Source organism: Littorina saxatilis, linkage group LG15, assembly GCF_037325665.1.
Source record: "Littorina saxatilis isolate snail1 linkage group LG15, US_GU_Lsax_2.0, whole genome shotgun sequence".
Taxonomy (NCBI): Eukaryota; Metazoa; Mollusca; class Gastropoda; order Littorinimorpha; family Littorinidae; genus Littorina; species Littorina saxatilis.
In genome coordinates this window covers 41724930-41738950 of record NC_090259.1, presented here as the reverse complement: position 1 = coordinate 41738950, position 14021 = coordinate 41724930, and the positions used below count along the sequence as shown (strand labels likewise).

General features: G+C 39.9%; 3 protein-coding genes across 5 annotated transcripts in view; 2 read left to right on the top strand and 1 right to left on the bottom strand.

Moving 5' to 3' along the window:
- LOC138949331 (uncharacterized) overlaps positions 1–14021 on the top strand; it is a 617348-nt gene that overhangs the window by 283 nt on the left and 603044 nt on the right. The window lies entirely within an intron of this gene.
- On the top strand, positions 58–8397 carry LOC138949329 (uncharacterized). The gene is made up of 19 exons (XM_070321113.1): positions 58–573; positions 767–838; positions 984–1112; positions 1223–1294; positions 1438–1566; positions 1771–1827; positions 2073–2117; positions 2418–2453; positions 2712–2834; positions 3046–3349; positions 3656–3862; positions 4440–4515; positions 4910–4933; positions 5215–5439; positions 5810–5880; positions 6014–6118; positions 6269–6480; positions 6849–7013; positions 7216–8397. The coding sequence occupies exons 1-19, from the start codon at positions 251–253 to the stop codon at positions 7463–7465; spliced, it is 2625 nt and encodes an 874-aa protein (XP_070177214.1). The 5' UTR covers positions 58–250; the 3' UTR covers positions 7466–8397.
- On the bottom strand, positions 9263–11181 carry LOC138949330 (uncharacterized). Its single transcript, XM_070321114.1, has 5 exons — positions 11072–11181; positions 10578–10751; positions 10354–10444; positions 9936–10084; positions 9263–9385 (listed from the first exon to the last, which is right to left on the bottom strand). Exons 1-5 carry the CDS (start codon positions 11164–11166, stop codon positions 9379–9381), a joined length of 516 nt encoding a protein of 171 aa, XP_070177215.1. The 5' UTR covers positions 11167–11181; the 3' UTR covers positions 9263–9378.

The window sequence follows — 14021 nt, the reverse complement described above, 5'->3', positions numbered from 1 at the left end:
TAGTCAAGTTTTTACATTTAGTCAAGTTTTGACTAAATGTTTTAAAGACTCCCATTGAGCTCAACCCATAGGTTTAAGGCTTTTTCAGCTGTTGCAGCGTATAAAAATTAGGTGTTCTACCAACTGGGGCTATTCAAATCTTTGTAGTTTGTCAGAAATCAATAATTGAAGATAGTTTCGAAATAAACCCATACCCTTCGCCGTGATATTTTTAGAACAGTCACGTGACAGTGTATAGCGAGGCGATTCTATGTTTAGAACATTTACCGGAAACGGATTTCCCCTACAAACAAAGATGGCTTCTCAAGATGTGAAAGATCGTCTTCGATCTATGCCTCCAAAAGTATGTTTGCCTCCTACACCACCTGCTGTGCCTGTTGCCAGAGTTGCAAGCACGGCTTCGGCCAAGAAAAAAAAGAAAAAGCTGAGGGAGAAATTGAAAGTTTGTTTGACCAGCCAATTCGAACGATGGGGGGCCCTCCGAGGACAGGTGTTTGCCAAGACACCTCATTTGTTGAAACCTCACAACAGATCAAAAGCAGACACGGAACTTTCTAGAATCCTCATGGACGCGTAAGTATCGTTTAAATTCAATTCAAATTCCTCCTTTGTTCTTGTCATTTGCTTGTTTTGTTTTCTCTTTGAGTACCATGTTTTCAAATAATAATTTACAGTGACAGTGTGACGAACATTCGTTTCAAAACCAAAGTGTTGTTTCCAGTCAATCAGTGCTTTCTTGACTACTGTACTTCTTTTTCTGTTTTAGGTACGAACGAACTCAAGAGGCCGCATTGACTGACCCTCAACCAGGATGTTCTACTTGGGATATTGAAAGCAGGTCAGTGTCAATTGATACATTGTGAAAGTCAGCTTCACACAGAGCTCTGATGTACATTTACCAATTTGCTCAGCTGGGTGTAGTGAATGTAGGAACCGAATTTATTTCAAAGTGCATGGATTTTGTTTTTGTTCTTATTCAACAGAGCTGTGCAGAGACCAGACTTTGCTAAACAGCCTCCGCAGAAAACTTCCACCCCAGGGCAGCTCCTGCAGCAAGCAAAAGTCAGCACCACCCCCGACCTCTCCTCTGTCCCTAGTTCGTCCAAGCCGTGGTAAATGTATTTTGTAAACTGATAATTATAGATGAACATTCGTTTCATTTTTTTTTTCAGTCAATTAGCGCTGTATTGACTTCTGACTTATTTTTATGTTTTACTTTTAGCTATCAACAGATTCAAGAGGCCGCATTGACTGACCCTCAACCAGGATGTTCTACTTGGGATATTGAAAGCAGGTCAGTGTCAATTGATACATTGTGAAAGTCAGCTTTACACAGAGCTCTGATACATTTACCAATTTGCTCAGCTGGGTGTAGTGAATGTAGGAACCGAATTTATTTCAAAGTGCATGGATTTTGTTTTTGTTCTTATTCAACAGAGCTGTGCAGAGACCAGACTTTGCTAAACAGCCTCCGCAGAAAACTTCCACCCCAGGGCAGCTCCTGCAGCAAGCGAAAGTCAGCACCACCCCCGACCTCTCCTCTGTCCCTAGTTCGTCCAAGCCGTGGTAAATATATATATGTACTTTGTAAATTGATACTCATACTCATAGACCGTTTATTGACAGTAAATGGGGTTCACAAAAACTTAAAAAAGAAATGTTGGGAAGATTGGTTTCAGATTTTGTTCAGTTTGTCAGTTTGCTAGTTTCATGCATTTAAACACATTTTAATCAGGTGATGGTCAGAGTTGATTGTTTGACATTTTTCAGTACACCTTTATCAGGTGTGGAGCCATTCGAGGAGGAGCCAGAACTTGAGATTGAAAAGTGAGTGCATTTACTGAACATGGTGCAGTGTTGATTTTGGTTGGCTGGTTACACCGGTTGTATATTGTCTCCCTTGCACAAATAACTGTCTTGTTTAAATCAAAAACCGCTATCTATTTACAAAGTTCTAAATGCTAAACTTTAAATCGTCTCCACAAGTGCCAGTGGGTTCACATTATCGATTGATTCAAGGTGTGTTAAATAGTCAAATCATATTTATAAATAACTTTTTTTTTCAATTATAGGACTGATCAGCCTGCCAAAGAAGGGAAAGGGATGAGGTCAAAACGGTAAGCTTGTCATTGTTTGTTATCTGCATTTGAGTTGAGTTGGCAAACTGTCGGCCAGAGATCAACACCAGCCGGTTACCTCAGTTTACAATGACGGCAGTCATTAGTGTCTACTATTGTTGATTGTTGAGTTGGTTGCTGGTTTAGTTATACCAATTATTACTTCTTGTTTTTTCAAGATAATGAAATGTAATGTCAACAGAAACTGGATACTGTTGAGGGGTGTTTTGATTTACCCAGTACATCTAGTTCTTGTTTGCATGTTTTAATACATTATAATTACCATTTTTATGTTTACAGGCAGAACATTGACCGCTCCTTTGTCAACCCTCTCAAGTAAGTGTAGTATTATTAAAAAAGCTAATTTGTAAAGAACCATGTGAAAATAATAATGATGAAAAACAAGACACACACACAAACAATGAGAATATTCTGATAATAAAGGTCATTTGATGATTTTTTATGTTTTCGGAGATACATGTAGTAGTATTATAGATTGGCACTGCAGGCACATTTTTTCTTGTTTGTCAGTTGACAACTTACATTATTATTTTGAGTGATGCTAACTTTGTTTTCAATGTCTCTCTTGTGCAGCATCACTGTTGAATTCAGTGATTTAACCTGTGATGGTGATTTAGATGGTGATGACAGCGACTTTGATGTCGATGATATCGAGCTGGAATCTCAAGACGCCAGTTTTTTTCTCACCATGGATGTGTATGTTTTGCATTTCTTATTAATGTGTTGCTTTTGTAAGAATAAAACAAATTCTAATCTATTTCATTTGTATGTAATGTATACATGAATTTATACATTTATGTTGTAAAATGATTAAAATGGTTTCATTCTTCTAGGGAAGTCTAATCTACATCAGACTGTATTGCACACTGAATGTTATTATTATTTTTTATTTATTCCTATGTGTCAGGGATGAAAAGTATGCCAAGGAGGCAGACGAGGTGGCCTTTGAGGAGGTGGCGTACGGCCAGCAGGAGGACGAAGAGACAGGTGATGCTGACACTGCGGAGGAGGTGGAGTTAGGACCAGGCATCACCAGGATAGCCACAGCAGACCAGTGCCAGGACATTTGCAACAGCACACTGTGCCTAGCATTTGTCCACCAACTAAAGGCACTGGCTGCTGTGAGCATCAGGAAATGCTCCACTGCTGGGTGTGAGCATGTTCCTGCCGTGAAGGAGGGCTTCACAGGCTCAGCACTGTACCTCAGATGGGTGAGAACATTTTATTTTTTACTCACATGCGAAGCAAAAGTCAGTCTATGTACTCACCTGGTTCATCTGTCCGTCTGGCCGTTCATTCGTTAAAAACTAAAATGTTGAATTTATCTTGGACACTACTAAGTCTAACAGCACTAAATGTGGCATGATGGTTCAGATTTCAGAATGCACTTAGGCTTCATCAACTCATTATGTTTGTACATGTATATGTTCCTAGTAATCCTACTGACAGTGACACATTGAATTTTTATAAAGTCATTTGCATTTTTGTTTTTTTCAAATCTGATCTGTGAATTTCAGGAATGTGTGAAAGGCCATGTGAGCCACACATGGTGTGCCCAGCCCACCCTGCCCAACAAAATTCACTGTGGTGATTTTCTAGTCAGCACATGTATCCTCCTAAGTGGAAATAATTATGCCAAGCTGGCGTTGTGGGCGAAGGTGCTGAACCTGCCCTTTCCTGGTGCTACCTTCCACCAGGCTGTCCAGAAACATTATGTGGTGCAGGTAATTAAAAAACAGTTAAAAAATAATTTATAATGTGTGTGTATAAAATGGAAAGAAAATGGAATTTGGATATTGATAGTTGTGTTGTTTATGTTTGCCTGCCAGTTTGTGTTAATATCTATGCATGTTTGTTTTTACCTGTTTAAATATTGTAAAGCGCTATGAGTAGATTGTCTAGAAACGCGCTATATAAATGTCCATTATTATTATTATTATTATTATTGATCTCTATCTTTATCTCTAGCAAACTCAAAGCGCGGCAAAGGTTGCACTATACAGGCGCCCTACTCACGGCCCAACGGGGATTTGAACCCGGGTTGCTGTATCCCTGGGGAATCGTGTTCACCACAGAACCAACCGGCCACCCTAGTTACAAATGATGTTTAGAAACTAAAAGCAACCCATTCTCGTTATGTATTCAGATGTTTTGTAACAAGTATGGCATTTTTTGTTGTTGTCTAGAACAGTTGACATAGTCTAGTCTGTGAGGCAAAATTCTTGCTTTGTGTGTCCCTCAGTGACTGTCCCAACTCACAAGAATATAGATATATAACTTTGTTTTCCATTTATCATAAAGGCTGTGAAGGACACATGGAAGGACCACCAACGAGCCATCTTCGACTCATTGGCAGAGCAAAATTTGGTTGTTCTGGGTGAGTGTTTGTTGTTCTTTTGTGATTTATGTTTGACCCCTTTGTCACTGTTGTGCCATTTCAGAAATATAATGTATCCAATGCTGTAGACTTAACCCAACCCCACCCCCCACCCCCCCAACCCCACAATAATATTGAAATGAATGTCTAAAATCAACTTTATATTTTCTATTTTATTTCTCAAAAGCAAAACATGATGTGATGCAGGACATAATATTCAATTTTGGACATTGTATCAAGGCGTGCTTGCTTTTGAGAAATAGACTGAAAGAAAAAGTTACATTTTCATGTAACCCACTGAAATTGACTTCCTGTTGTCAAGTGACGGCAGAGCACTTTTTATTGAACATTTATTTTGTTATGTCATTCCATTTTTGTGTGTGTGTGTGTGCAGGAGATGGACGCAATGATTCACCAGGTCAGTACGATTATTGCAGACCTGCATTATTCAATGACCCAATATATACCATGTCCCCAATTTTACATAGTCATTGGAATATTAGAATGTGCTATTTACCATCATGTAGAATGATATAGTCTAGGCGCTTGAGTAATTGGCTTGCCTGTGTTCTCGTAACCATGTTAACAAACAACTGAGCTTAGAAAAGCCTTGCAATTTTGATGTCCGGTCAGAGAATATTGTTTGCAGGTTTCATCATAAATGGTTACTTTTTAATGGTGCATTGAATTTTCAAATAGGTCATTGCGCACAGTACTGCAGCTACACTCTTATGGAGGCTGAGACCACAAAGATTCTCTCTGTCCAGTGTGTGGACAAACGGGAAACACAGCGAAAATCCACGAACATGGAAAGGGTTGGATTTAAGAGGGCACTGGATGAGGTAGTGCTTGAAGGTGAACGGGTGGACACCACTGTTGATGAGGTCGTCACTGATGCCCATGTGGGAATAGCTGCAGATATGAGTATGTTCTGTTTCCTCTTTTCCCCCCTTTGTGTGTGTGTGTGTGATTAACAGTCAATTATATGTTAGCGGTAATTTATTATGCAACATTTATTATCTATACATACATCAGTCCCATCTGGATGGACAGTGCAGTGAGTTAGAATGCTTAATTTCAAGATAATATACCTCTTGCCCACTTTGGGGATACAGTTTAGAGTGTGTCACCATTATTGTCTCTTTAGCAGCTGTTGTTCATTGTATTATGTGTGCATTGCTAAGCCCTTTTCATTTAATTTGGGCTGGTCATTTTAGCAAACATTTTAAAAATGTATGCACCAAATATTTGATATTGCAAATGAATATATTTTGTTCTTTGTTTTGTCAAAAAGAGGCGATCGGAAAAAAACATTCCCTTGATGTGTGGCATGTTGCCAAAAATATTGGCAAGAAGCTAGCCAAGGTACGTATGTTGTAATTGTGTTATAGTTTGATACAATTTTGAAATATTGTGAATGCTTTATTGGTTTTCTCATGTTTTCTTTGGTTTGTTTGTGTGTGTATCTTTACATTTTACATTTGCATTTTCTTCTTAGATTGCTGCAGGCAGTAAAGGTCGCAAGCTGCAAAAGTGGATCCCTTCGATAGTGAACCACTTTTGGTTCTGCTGCCAGAAGGCTGACACCAAGACAAAGTTCATGGTAACCTGTTTGGTCATTGTCTTGTTTGGTTATTTGTACGGTTTCATTTACAAATAATAATAGCACGTCAATCACAATTATGCACTAATTTCAATAGTTTGAAAAAAATCAGGCATGTATAGTTTTCTGAATGTGTCTGTTCCATTCCAGGGTATGTGGCGAGGAGTTTTGCAACATGTTTGCAACATACATTCTTGGGATGCTGGTGCCTGGTGCTGCGACCATGAAGACCTGGGCGGGGAAAGGGAGGATGGGAGGGCCTGGCTTGATCCTCAGGAAGACCGTGCCCTAGTGAAACAGCTCGCCTCTGTGGTCTTAGACCAGACTCTGATCCAGAAAGCAGAGTTGGTCATCACAAACAGGTTAGAAGATTATTATTACTCACTATTGAGGGAGAAATCAGGGAACTGTTTACAGTGTGCATGAAAGGAGATTATGTGGGTGCAACAAGTATGAACTTGTTTGTGTGGTTTTGTAATTACTAATACTCGATGTAAAAATCAGGAGTTGTAGTGCTCATACTGATGTGTGCTGGCCAACATTATACAGTGGAACTCTGTTATAGTGAATATAAGAATTTCGCTGTAACAGGGTTGATTTATATCATACAGTGAGGTAAATAAACAAGAAAACCTATCGCTACAGTATCAGCAGAACATCACTGTAAAATATTTAATGATAAGCGTGTTCACTTCTACCATTATATATAATACTTTCTTTTTACATACAGGAGCACATGCCCCCTGGAGGTGTTTCACCAACATTTGTTGATGTATGCGGGCAAAAGGTTTGCGTACACACCTCCGGTTTATGAAGCCAGGATTCTGTTGGCAGCCATGGACCACAACACTCATGCTGGTCGACCCTTGGCGACTTCAAAGGATGGCAGAAAGAAGTAAGTACATGTATTGAAACACACTCAATGCAATGTTTTTGTTGTTTGTTTTTTTCACAGGCCAAACATGTAAATTCAGGCTTCAAGTTCTAGATGTATGATCATGTCCTTGGCATGTTTAGTTATATTATGACATTCAAGGCCATTACAAGGGTTAGTGTCAAGCATTTTAGTCATAATTGTTCTTGTTCTATGTTGATAGGTATCACAGATGCTTCAATAAGAAAACCGGCCGCTGGTCGGTATTCCCTGTGAAGGTCCCAAAGACCTACCACCACATTCCAGCCCTGAAGCTGCGAATCATGGAGATGAGACTACAAGACCCGTTGCCACTGCACAGGAAAAAACCTCTGGCACAAGAGGACCCAAGGAGACTGTCAACACACCTGGCAGCAACCTCCCCACCTCCAACTAGTGAACTTGTTGCACAGAAAAAATCTCGTTTTACCTGAATGACGGTAGCAGTTGAGCTGGTAGTAGCCCAAAAGGAGGCAGAACATAAGGAAAGAGTGTCAAGTGGGATAATTATTACCTCCCTTTTTGTCTGCGGTTCTGTTACAGTTGTTTTTGACATGTGGAGAGGTACAACAATATGACACCAGTGGACTTTTGAAAGGCCCTTTTCAAGACAGCAATGTTTGTATGTGTGGGTAACCAGTAAAAATGCATAGACCCGCATAGTTCTATGGCATGGCTGTGTTTAGTTTTTTAATTTAATCTGCTGCCTTATCATGGACCCTAAATTGCGCTATTTCACCAATATAGATGGGAGGCTCTTGTATACATTGGCGAATAATGATTTTAATAATAACTTTGAAAAATAGTAATAACTTTGTGATTATACATTGGCAGACTAAATTTGCAAGAAAAGCATTTATCAATAGTTTCCAAAGCTGTATCATTTTAGTTGAGACTGTGTTGTATGATTTTCACTTCAAATTGATATCAATTGCCTTAGACTACATTTTGCTTCACAGGCTAGATTCAGGCGGCATAGAATGGCTGCAGGCACAAGAAACTCACATTGCAACACATATTATAATTGAGCATGTTGGAATGTTCGGCTGAAAATGTACCTCCCATTATAATTAAAGGAATGTCAGCGACAACCCACCTCTCAATGCAGGGACTGAGGGAGTGGTTGTGACATGGTGATCATGTTTTTTTTTTCTTTTCTTGTTTAGTTGAAAATATTGCTTGTGTACAATAATTGTTTATTCATGATACTAATGTGTGTGCGAGAGAGACTGAGGGTTTGTACAACATGTGTTAGTATATTCTTATTATGTGTGGCTGCAAGCGTGACTTAGCATATCTGTTTAGTTGGCTTTTGTACATGTTTACCTGGAAACAATATGAGAATAATGGTGGTAACGATACTTGATATTTGTCTGTCTGTTCATTTGTTTTTATGAGTGCGTTGTGGTGTGGTAATTGTGCAACAGTATGTCTGCTGAAAGAAAAGAAAAAAACAAAAAACAAAGACAGAAACTGTTTGTTGTCTGCAGATAAAGGGATGTACACCACTTTGAAAATGACTAAAGACTATTGTGTGTTTGTTGTGTGATATAAATTTAAAAACAATAACATCATGTTTCTTTTTCTGAACCCATTACAAAAAGTGGAAGTGATTCAGATTCTGTATTCAGAATTACACAATTTCAAAATCTGACAGCATAATTTACATGATATGACATTGTGTCACTGCTGGCACATGAACTTGTTTTGTTGTTGGTCAAATATACATTTATTAAAATTAACTTGTGGAGTCATACTAGTACATACAAAGTAAATGAACACAAACTTGTACAAAACAAACAGCTCAGCTGAAGAAACCATTTTAACATAATTTTCTAGTCAACCAAAATAACATTCTCATTTTCAAGACAAAATGTTTCTGTAATATTTTTCTTGCACTCAAAAAGTAATGTGTGCAAAAACCCATGGAAACAATCAAACAGCTGTTACAACCATACAGAGAGGCAATTAAAAATTTGAAAACTAAAAGTCAAACATGTCCAAGTCCTCAGGACATTTTGGTGCTTGAGGAAGAGACAGACGAAAAATATCCCTCCATGTTGTGTGTCGGTATTCAAGAGCAATTACCCCATCTACTGCAAGCGCGCTGGAATGTATCCTGTATAAACATTGTTGGGACTGGGGTAAGTATCCCGAATGGCCCACACACAACATGAAGGGATAGCCCTCCTGTTACCAGCCCCCAAACGACCATGCTGCCAGAAAACAAACTGGCGATAGGCAGCATGGCGATTGGAGGCGGCTTCGCCTCCCTCTTCCGCAAACACCAAAATGTCCACCCGCTGCCTCCTGCTCAGGTGTAGCACGAACGGATGTAAAATGATGTTCATCTCCTGCAAAAGAAAAAAGAAATAATAATTGTAATCATCAAAGTAACAACACATCACATTGACCCGGGTTCGAATCCCTGTTGGGCCTTGAGTGGGGCGCCTGGTAAAGTGCGACCTTTGCCGCGCTTTTAGTTTCCTACACAGCAAAGATAAAGCGCGTTGTAAATATCCAAATTTCATTTTTTTTCAAATACAAAAATAAGAAATACAAAAATAAATAAATAATAATAATTGGACTCCAAGGACTACATACCAATGTGAACTTCAAGGGAAGAGGAAAGTCGTTCACTAAAAGAAATTTGCTATTACAGTTTAGATTTTTGTCTAACAGAGAGAACCCAAGGGGGAAAAAAACCCTCTTCATTATAAGTGGAAAATCACAATAATAGAGTCCACTATAGTATGAGTACTAGCAGGTTCCACTGTATATCATTACATACAACTATATTACCCTGCACAAGTACACAATCTGACCATGACTGTGTTTATCTTTTTTTTCATGTAAATATTTTTTTAATAAATACTTTTTTATATAAAAAATGGGCATACGTACAGGCATTCTTGATATGCACTGAGTGCGGCGCTGGCAGCAGATCCGTTCTGCAGGTGTGGGCATGTGCCGACAATGTCGGCACACACACCAGTCCGGCCAGGCTGCATGGTCTGGTGATGGTGCAGGTGTTGGCACAGACGACTGATCGGCTGTTTTCAACAGAAAGCATTTTTATTTCTTAATTTATGATACATATTTTATGATTACCAATGTCAAAGTAAAAAAAATCAATAATGCACCATGGATGTAAATATATTTTTTTTGTTTTGTTTTTTGTATACAACAACAACAAAACCATTGAAAAAATACTTTCAGCAGAATGCAGAAACAAAATACTACATAGAGAGCTCACACAAAATACCACAATAATGACAAGAGCAAACTTATATCAGAACACCATAAAGCAGAAGTTACTTACCAAGCATGTCAAAAACAAGACCTGGTTGTGCAACAGCCAGGTCGAGGGCCAGTTGTCGCAGTTGTGCAATATCCAGCTGTTGGATCTGAGTCTGTAATAATGTAAAGACAACAAACATGTTTTAAAATGAAACATGTGTGCTGTTATCATTATCTGTGTATACATGCGAAAGACTTTGCTATTCATATCTCCTCATAATAATGTCAAATTAATTAAAAACACACCTGCAAGTTATTCCTGTGCTGCTGCGCAGTGGGGATGCCGGCCACATCCCACCTCCCTCGACCACCTCTCCCCCTGCCACTTGAAGAGCCCCGCTGCTGTGCTGTCGCCCCTCGTCCTCCTCTCCTCCTTCCTCTCCCCCTGTCTCCTCCTCTTTCGTTACTTGTGGAACATGTCTGAAAACAGCATTAATAAAACATTTGTGTCTTCAACATGAAGAACTAATTTACATCTAATGGTAACTTCTCCAATTCTCTCATCTATGTGTGCCAAACTAGCACATTTTCTCCTCAAACTATAGCGAAACCTGTGGTATCCAACAACGAAGGGGCCCAGACAAAAAGAGTTGGATACCACAGGTAGTTGGATACCACAGGTCAGATTCAGACTAAGTAATACGTATTTGGGTAATTCCCCAGTTGTATATCACAGGGTATTTGGATAAGACCAGTATGGATACCACAGATTTCACTGTAATGTACACATGAAAACACACCTGATCTTGTTCTTGAGGCTGACCACCTCCTCTTCCCCCTCCCCTTCCTCTCCTCCTCCCTCTCCCTCTGTGGGGTGCAGGCGAGTCTGTTTCATGATCACTCCGGCTTGTCTGAAATCAACAATAATAAAATAGTTGTATCTTCAGCATGTAGAACTAATTTTCATATAATTAATTGTAAGCTCTTCAGTCTCATCTATTAGAGCCAAAATAGCAAATGTTCTCAAACTAATGGACATGAAAACACACCTGATCTTGTTCTTGAGGCTGACCACCTCCTCTTCCCCCTCCCCTTCCTCTCCTCCTTCCTCTCCCTCTGTGGGGTGCAGGCGAGTCTGTTTCATGATCACTCCGGCTTGTCTGAAATCAACAATAATAAAATAGTTGTATCTTCAGCATGTAGACTAATTTTCATATAATTAATTGTAAGCTCTTCAGTCTCATCTATTAGAGCCAAAATAGCAAATGTTCTCAAACTAATGGACATGAAAACACACCTGATCTTGTTCTTGAGGCTGACCACCTCCTCTTCCCCCTCCCCTTCCTCTCCTCCTTCCTCTCCCTCTGTGGGGTGCAGGTGAGTCTGTTTCATGATCACTCCGGCTTGTCTGAAATCAACAATAATAAATTAGTTGTATCTTCAGCATGTAGAAATACATCTGGTAAGCTCTCCACTCTTTTTGTCATCTGTGAGTGCCAAACCAGTTTTTACTAGCAAATTTTCTCATCAAACTAATGTATATGAGAACACACCTGGGGGTATGGGTGGGGTTATGAGAGAAATACTTAGGTTAGGACTGCTAGACAGTCAAAGTCTTCTTCTGTCACATTCTTTGCACATGATTCTAGAGGGAGCAAAGAGGGAAGGAGGGCATCATCCATCAAACAAGTGATGACCAAGGAATAATAGAAAATTAAAAACCAACCGAGTACTTTATGCTGTTTACATGTTCTGAGCAAAAGTCCACAAGTACATTGAATGATTGATGTAGTGCTACAGGGATTACGACAGATCTAGAAGCAACCCATCGAAAGCAAAAAGAAGCTAAGAGGCATACAGCCTATGCTCCAAAGTTCATGAAGGCTGTTACCCTTTATAATTATCAAGATCTACGAGTATGCTTACTCTTACCGTCAAACTCAGAAAATGCGAGTGGGGCGGTTTTTGCGGTAGTGACATGAATGACTCTCACTCTGTCACTCTCATGTCGACAGATTGCTTCCAGTTCTTCTTCTTCTTGATAATGTAGAACACTTTTGGATCCCAAATCTAAATAGACTTAAGTTAGGGGCGAAAAGTTATTGCACGGCCTTTGAAACTTACCGATGGCGACGACATAGTGATGTTGTACTTGTCAATTGATAGCGGCAGTAGTGGCGGAAGTAGGGAGTTCCCTTGACTTCCGGTGACGATTACGCCAAAGGCCTTGTTGAATAATGTTTAGGCCTACGAATTCTTTTTCTCGAAAATATCGTACCAACAATTTTTTTCTGTGTTCGAATACTGTAGCCAATCCTCCTTCTATCAACTTTAAAGGACGTTTATGAGATTATTTGTACAAGTGACCAAAATGAATTAATTATTGAGCTACAGCCACATGTGTTACTTTAACATAGAGGGGGAATACACCAGTTAACAGTTTCGGCACTTACATGGTACAAAGAAGGAAAACTCACGTGATACCCAAAGCGATTCTGGTTGGACGAGAAATTTCGGTCGAGCAACCGCTGCATCGTCTGCTCAACGTGATGGTAGCAATTGAACGGGACGGTGTGTTTTCCTCTACGTTTTACAAAAACCTCTCGTTACATCCAAATTAGCGATGGCGTCAACATGCTGTGTTATTGGTTGCAGTAATGGGAGTAACCGACTTAAAAAATGGTGGTCGGAAGATTGCAAAATTCATTACGTGCCTCGACGGTCGTTAAGTGTGTGGTTGCGAATCACCATTCAGGTGGGCATTTGTTATCGTCTGTGTGTCGTGTTTTGACAAACTTTTAGTACGACTGATGTGAGCCGAATTTATTGGGGAAAGTTCAATGAATGCAAAAATGTATGCCAAATAGTAGTTTGTCATGTTTCCTTTGCGTTGGGTTGTGGTGAAATACACAGCGGTTATCTGTTTGCGAGTTGCATGGAACACGGTTTTTTGGCTCACGTAAGTGTAGCCTATGCGATCGTAACTTTGTCTGTCTGTGCGTGCGTGCGTGCGTGCGTGCGTATGTGCGTGTGTATGTCTGTGGTAGAAACTCTAACATTTGAAGACGTCACATTACATTGACGTCACATTATGACGTAAGAGGGTTAGACGTCACGCGAAGGAAGTACTGAAAGTCTCGGTCATTATTATTTTGAGCGCGCCGAGACTAGTTGGCAGTCGTGTCCTTGTAAGTAGGCTACATGCAGACAGACAGATCTAGATCTAGTGTCTCGCTTTCTTGCACAGTTTCACCTATGCTCTTTCTGTGTGTGTGTGTGTGTGTGTGTGTGTGTGTGTGTGTGTGTGTGTGTGTGTGTGTGTGTGTGTGTGTGTGTGTGTGTGACGGAGTGATTGAGTTTGTGTTACTGTTTGTCGATTTCTTACGTGAGCCTTGATGGCTTCGCCTCTTGTTAATAACATCTCTCGATCTTCACATATTTTGTCATGTGAATAAGAACAGAACAAGTTCGTCAAACATATTTCTTATTTTATCTGCATTGAATGAATTTACAACGTCCTTCTTGTTAATTGTTTATTCATAAAGACCACTTGTACTGAAGAAAATGTTTCCCCCTTTCAACGGGTGGAGTAGTGCGCCGGAGTAGTGTCCCTTGCGTAGAAACGTGGGCGAATAACACGATCTGCGCATGCGGTGAAATCAACCGGAAAAGGAAAAAGACATAAACATGCCGAAAAACGATGTGCGCATCACCCGGAACTCGCAATAAGAGAAGTGCGCATGTGCGAGA

Coding starts and splice junctions, on each gene's coding strand:
- LOC138949329 (XM_070321113.1), top strand. CDS start 251: ATGTTTAGAACATTTACCGGAAACGGATTTCCCCTACAAACAAAGATG. Junction 1,295..1,437: donor ACTTGGGATATTGAAAGCAG/GTCAGTGTCAAT, acceptor CTTATTCAACAG/AGCTGTGCAGAGACCAGACT. Junction 1,828..2,072: donor CCAGAACTTGAGATTGAAAA/GTGAGTGCATTT, acceptor TTTCAATTATAG/GACTGATCAGCCTGCCAAAG.
- LOC138949330 (XM_070321114.1), bottom strand. CDS start 11,166: ATGAAACAGACTCGCCTGCACCCCACAGAGGGAGAGGGAGGAGGAGAG. Junction 10,752..11,071: donor AGCCTCAAGAACAAGATCAG/GTGTGTTTTCAT, acceptor TGCTGTTTTCAG/ACATGTTCCACAAGTAACGA. Junction 10,445..10,577: donor AGCACAGGAATAACTTGCAG/GTGTGTTTTTAA, acceptor ACATTATTACAG/ACTCAGATCCAACAGCTGGA.